The following is a 6,308-nucleotide window of genomic DNA, read 5'->3' as shown; positions in this document are numbered from 1 at the left end:
ACCATGCCCAGTGTCAAGGGACAAGGGGAGCCTGTGAGTATCATCTGTGAGTTCTGTGTGGTCATTGCAACAAAGTGTCAAACCCAGCAGAGAAGTAGAGAGTGCTTGGTAGGGGCAGCTTGTGTCATAATTGGTAAAAAACTTTGCACAGAGGAGGTATGTCTGACCTTCATCCCTTAGGAATCAGCCGTGGGCTGATACTGATGATGAGTCTCTGCCTCATGAAGTTAGAGGAGGTGAGATGCTTCCACCAACAACCCATTTTTCCCACTTGGTTAGTAGTGTATGGTGGTTAATGCACGGTCTTTGCAACCAGCTCAGCCAGGTTCAAGTCCCCACTCTGCCCCTAAACAACACGTGAATTTAGACAAATCACTTTACCCCTCTGTGCCTAAGTTTTTTTTCTTCTTTAAGATGAATGTAATAGCAGCCCTTGCCGCACGGATTGCTGAAGAATAAAGAAACTAGCATGTATATGGTCTTCATAGCATACATTCCAAGTGCTCCTTAAAGGTATACAACCAACACTTAGAAATCTCTTATTGAAAGAAAAGCTTTAAGGCAACATTTCTAATTGGGAATCAATGGTAGGTGGAGAATTGTGGATTTCAGTTGACATGATACATGTAGGCCATGTCTCATCTTCCCGTCTAGGACCTTCTGGCTCTGAAGACAAATATCAGCCACCAGGAACTAAGAGGATGTCCTTCAAGGATTTGATGTTTGGAATGATTTTCTTATTACAGACTACAGTTGGTATCCTGGGGAATTTTTCTCTTCTTCTCCAGTATATCATCCTTTACTTCACTAAATGCAGGTTACGGTCCACAGACTTGATTCTAAAGCACCTGAGTGTAGGCAACTTCTTGTCCATTCTCTGTAAAGGAATCCCAAAGACTATGGAAGGTTTTGGGTGGAAAAATTTCCTCAACGATTTTGGATGTAAATTTGTTTTGTATGTTCACAGAGTGGGCAGGGGAGTGTCCTTTGGCAGCACCTGTCTCTTGAGTATATTCCAGGCCATCACCATCAGTCCCAGGAACTCTAGGTGGGCAGAGCTTCAAGTGAAAACTCCCAAGTACATGGGTTTCTCCATTTTCTCATGCTGGATCCTGCACATGCTGCTAAACACTGATTTTCTTGTGTCTGTGACTAGTAGTTGGAGCAATAAAAGCATCACAAACAAAAAAGACTATGGATACTGTTCTTCTGTGCGAATTGACCAAACCACCGGCTTACTAAACTCATTATGGCTGGCACTCCCTGATGTTGTGACTTTGGGACTCATGCTCTGGTTCAGCGGCTCCATGGTTTTCATCCTCTACAAACACAAGCAGCGGGTCCAACACATTCATAGGAACAGCATCTCCCCCAGAGCCTCTGCTGAGACCAGAGCCACCCAAACCATTCTTGTCCTGGTGAGCACCTTTGTATATTTTTACATCCTCTCTTCCATATTTCAAGTTTTTATAGCTGTTTTTTATCAACCCACTTGGTGGATACTGCACATGGATGCATTAATTTCTATGTGTTTCCCCACTGTCAGCCCCTTGATTCTCATGAGCTGTGATTCCAGCCTCTCCAGGCTCTGCTTTGCCGTGATAAAGAAGACAAAATTCCCTCATTTTATCAGAAATACCTAATGGTATGTTTTTGTACAACATTCACATGTTAGTTTATTCATCTCACAGAATCCTAGCTCATATGAAAACGGTATAGTATGAACTCTTTTTTATTTGTTTTTTCTTTTAATTTCTTTATTGTTTTGACATCATCTGTATAATTTCAGAGTTTTTTTGTTTTTGTTTTTTTTTGGTAACTGTATGGGTGAAAATGTATTGGCCACATTTCAACCGTCTTCAAATGGACAGTTGAGTGACAGTAAATATGTTCATCATGTTGTTCAACCGTCACCATGACCCATTCCCAAACTTTTCCATCTCACTTGACAGAAGCTCAGTGTCCCCTAAGAATTCTGTCTTTTTTTCCCCCTCTCTCCCAGCCACACCTGGTAACCACTAATTTACTTTGGTCTCTATACTCTTAACTATTGTACCCTTTGCCATCAAGTCAATTTCAAAAGTAGCAACCCTATTGGTCTGCGTAGAAGTGCCTCATAGGGTTCCCAAGGAGCAGCTGGTGGATTCAAAAAGTCAATCTTTTGGTTAGCAGCCAAGTTCTTAATCACTGAGCCCATCAGGGCTCCTACCTATTCTAGATAGTTCATATAGTTGGGATCCTAAAATTTGTGTCCTTTTGTGACTAATTTATTTCACTCAGCATAACGGGCAATTGGTTTTTTATTTTTTTTTTTATTAATAGTTTATTCTGGTAATGATATCTTTTTGCTGAAGCTCAGCAAAGTTTTGTTCCTTGTGCACACTGTAGGGAAGTAGAATTCCAGTGGGTGTTACAAATGGTTCAAGCTCAGCTGCTAACCTAAATGTTTGTGGTTTGAACTCACAGAGTGGTGCCGTAGAAGAAAGTCTTGTTCATCTGCTTCAGCAAAGATTTTAACTCACAGGAACAATATAAGACAGAGTAGAACTGTCCCATAGGGTTTCCAAGGCTGTAATCTTTGTGGAAGCAAAATGCCTTATCTTTCTCCCATGTAGTGCTGACCTTTTGGTTAGCAGCTTAGTGTTAACCACTGTGCCACCAGGGTTCCTTTGAGGCATGGTAGGAAGATAATAATGGAAAGGTAGGGGTGGGTTAGATTATGAAAGAATTTACTGGACAACTGGGTTTTTTTATTTTTATTGCGCTTTAAGTGAAAATTTATAAATCAAGTCAGCCTCTCATACAAAAATTTATATACACCTTGCTATATACTTCTAATTGCTCTCCCCCCTAATGAGACCGTACACTCATTCTCTTCCTTCTCTCTTTTTTAGTCCATTCAATCAGCTTCTGACAGCTTCCACCTTCCCATCTCCCCTCCAGACAGGAGATGCCAACATAGTCTCAAGTGTCTACTTGGTCCAAGAAGCTCACTAGTCACCGGTATCATTTTCTATCCCATTGTCCAGTCCAATCCCTGTCTGAAGTGTTGGCTTTGGGAATGGTTCCTGTCTTGGGCTAACAGAAAGCCTGGGGACCATGACTACCAGGGTCCTTCTAGTCTCAGTCAGACCATTATGTCTGGTCTATTTACGAGAATTTGGGGTTTGCATCCCCCTGCTCCCTCAGGGTTCTCTGCTGTGTTCCCTGTCAGAGCAGTCATCGGTTGTAGTTGGGCACCATCTAGTTCTTCTGGTCTCAGACTGATGTAGTCTCTGGTTTATGTGGCCCTTTCTGCCTCTTGGGCTCATAATTACCTTGTGTTTTGGTGTTCTTCATTCTCCTTTGTTCCAGGTGGGTTGAGACCAATTGATGCAACTTAGATGGCCACTTGCTAGCGTTTAAGACCCCAGATGCCACTCTCCAAAGTGGGATGCCGAATGTTATCTTAATAGATTTTATTATGCCAATTGACTTAGAAGGACAACTGGTTTTTAAAAGAAGATGCACTAGTAAAAGTGAGGAAAACAGGTAGGACAGGAAAGAGGCCTAGTTACACTCAAATTGCAAAGTCATCCTTTATTTGCTACACTGGGTTGAAATTTTCTTCCAGGATCTGGTTCTCCTTCATTTTCATTGACTCTAGCTCAGTTCCAGGAAGGTCCATGTGTTGGTGTCCATCTGAAGGAGAGAATGGAAAGAAAGAACTATTAAAAAAAAAAAAATGTAACCAATATAATGGAATAATTTGTGTAGGAATTGTTAAATGGGAACCTAATTAGCCGTGTAAGCTTTCGCCTTAAAGACAATAAAATATTATTTAAAAAAAAAAAAAAGGCAAAGAAGAAAGAAACCAAAGTCAAAGGGCCAAACCAAGCACTTTGTCCCACACATTCTTTTACACAGGTGAATAGCTGTAGCTCCAAGAGGTTAGGTATCTGGTCCATGCCACAGGGCAACTGACTTTGATTGATCTGACTTATTGAACCAATTGCAACAACTACTTGCTGTCCTTGTTAGGTTTCTTAGAGTCATTTTTGACTCATAGTGTCCCTATGTAGAAGGGTAGGAAACACTGCCTGGTCATGTGCCATCCTCACAATCTTTGTTATGCTTGAGCCCATCTTTGCAGCCAATGTGTCAATCTGCCTGGTTGAGAGTCTTCCTCTTTCTCACAGACCCTCTACTTCACCAAGCATGATGCTAGTCTCCAGGAAATGGTCCCTCCTGATAATACGTCCAAGGTACATGAGATGACATCTCACCATCCTCTCTTCTAAGTTGCACTCTTGCTGTACTTCTTCAAAGATAAATATGATTATTCATCTGGCAGCCCATAGTATATTCAATATTCTTCACCAACACCATTATCGAAAGGCATCAATTCTTCTTTGGTCTTCTTTATTCATTGTCCAGCTTGTGCATGCATATGAGGTGATTGAAAATACCATGGTTGGGTCAGGCACACCTTAGTCCTCAAAGTGACATCTTTACTTTTTAACACTTTAAAGAGATCTTTTGTGGCAGATTTGCCAATTATCTTTGTTCTTGACTGCTGCTTCTACGGGCATTGTGGATTCAAGAAAAATGAAATCCTTGAGAATGAGTAAAGAAGGAATCGAAGTGAGGTCAGACTAATTCATTCTGTACTGGTTGTTCCATTTCCAGCAATTTAGTTTCCCTGCCTCTTACCTTCTCATCTTTGGTTCACAGTAATTGTTGACCATTCAAGCTTACACAGGTGATTTTTTAAAGAGCTCAGAACTCATAGGTAATACTCCTTATGTTATAAGACAATTGATTATTTAGCTAAAAGTGACCTGAAGAGATAATTTTAGTTTAAGGTTTAAAAGTATCTCAGGGTGATAGTCTCAAAGAGTCCTCTAGTCTCAAGCAGCCTGATAAGTCTGGACGTTTTAAGAATTCAAGTCCTTTTCTCCTGTTTTTCTCCCATTCTATCATGATGCCTCTGCTGTGGCTCTGATAAGAGTAATCAATAGAGGTAGCCATGCACCATGTATTTCTTCTGGGCTCTGGCTAGAAGAGGCTTCGGTTCCCGTAGATAGTAAGTGCTACAGACTAATCTTTTATTTGAGCCTTTAGTTTCCTTCTTTCTCTTTTACTCCCAATGCGTAGAGACCAAAAGATGTATCTCAGATGGCCATTCACAAGTTTTTAAGACCCCAGACACTTCTCACCACATTGGGATGTAGAACATACACTTTATGAACTATAATATATCAATTGACTGTGTTGTCCAATAAGAGGATTTCCAAACCCAGAAAACTAATCTCACTGACTTTGGTTCCTGCAAATGACCTGACAAATCAAGATACCTTTGTTTTCTAAAGTAGCCAGGCAAATAGGGACTGCAGAGGCCTCACATCTGGCAAACTAACATCAGGAATGTAGGAATGGGGCTTAATGCAGTCATGCATATTCATTGATTGGATTCACCATAACTGTGCATTAAGGCCCCAGTCATATATATTCACTGAGGTCCCAACGATTAGGGTACCCTGGACATTGGAGCACAAACTTTGAGGCTTCCTGGATTGGTTAGATCATCCATGCACAGGAGACAGAGCGGCATGTCCCCATGAAAAATGATCCCTCTTGCCAGGGCCATTCCCAGACCTTGTCTGATGTGTCTCTTCACTTGTATCCTTTCCGGTTTTACTAAATGGGTAACTGTAACCATAGGTAAGAGTCTCCATGGATTTTGTGAGCCATTACAGAGAATTAACAAAGTCACATGGGCAGTGAGACAGCAGGGGCTGGCAGGACAGAGTTGATGGGTGTAGACCCAGCTCTGGGTGGCTAGTGGTCAGGGAAAGGCTGTACGGGCACTGGAGGAAGAACAGAGTCCTTGAAACTAGACTCTGAGGTCATCTATTAGCTAAATAACAGATAGGTTCAAAAATATAAAGAATATCACCTATAAGAATGGTGTTCCTTTAAAAAATCATCTATAGGAGACCAGTCAACAATTACTTTAAAACAAAGATGAGAAGAAAGAAAAGCCTTGAAAATGATTTATTCCATGGGACTTCCAGCCAACATGGTGCCATAGACAGAAGCACCACGTGTCCCTCCACAGCAAAGATCCAAAAAACTAAGTGAAACAGTTGACAAAAATCATTCCTGGAACCCGAAGTGTCAATCAAAAAGATAAAGAACTCAGTCAAACACTGAATGGAATAAGAAACTGACAGAGGACTGAGAGTGAGGAGAATTCCTGAGGTTCTTATTAGCTAACGCAGCACGGATTCCCCATCTTGCACTCCTGTCAGGGATCAGCTGACAGG

The 6,308-nt window shown here is 41.3% G+C and overlaps 1 protein-coding gene across 1 annotated transcript; it reads left to right on the top strand.

Annotated features, from left to right (window-relative positions):
- The first annotated feature begins 701 nt into the window (after positions 1-701).
- Positions 702-1,643, top strand: LOC111749604 (vomeronasal type-1 receptor 4-like). The gene has a single exon (XM_023544029.2). The coding sequence runs from the start codon at positions 702-704 to the stop codon at positions 1,641-1,643; it is 942 nt and encodes a 313-aa protein (XP_023399797.1).
- The last annotated feature ends 4,665 nt before the right edge of the window (positions 1,644-6,308 follow it).

The sequence above is a fragment of the Loxodonta africana genome, chromosome 11 (genome assembly GCF_030014295.1).
Source record: "Loxodonta africana isolate mLoxAfr1 chromosome 11, mLoxAfr1.hap2, whole genome shotgun sequence".
Classification (NCBI taxonomy): domain Eukaryota; kingdom Metazoa; phylum Chordata; class Mammalia; order Proboscidea; family Elephantidae; genus Loxodonta; species Loxodonta africana.
Note: the sequence above shows the minus strand (reverse complement) of the source record. Positions and strands in the feature narration are given on the sequence as shown.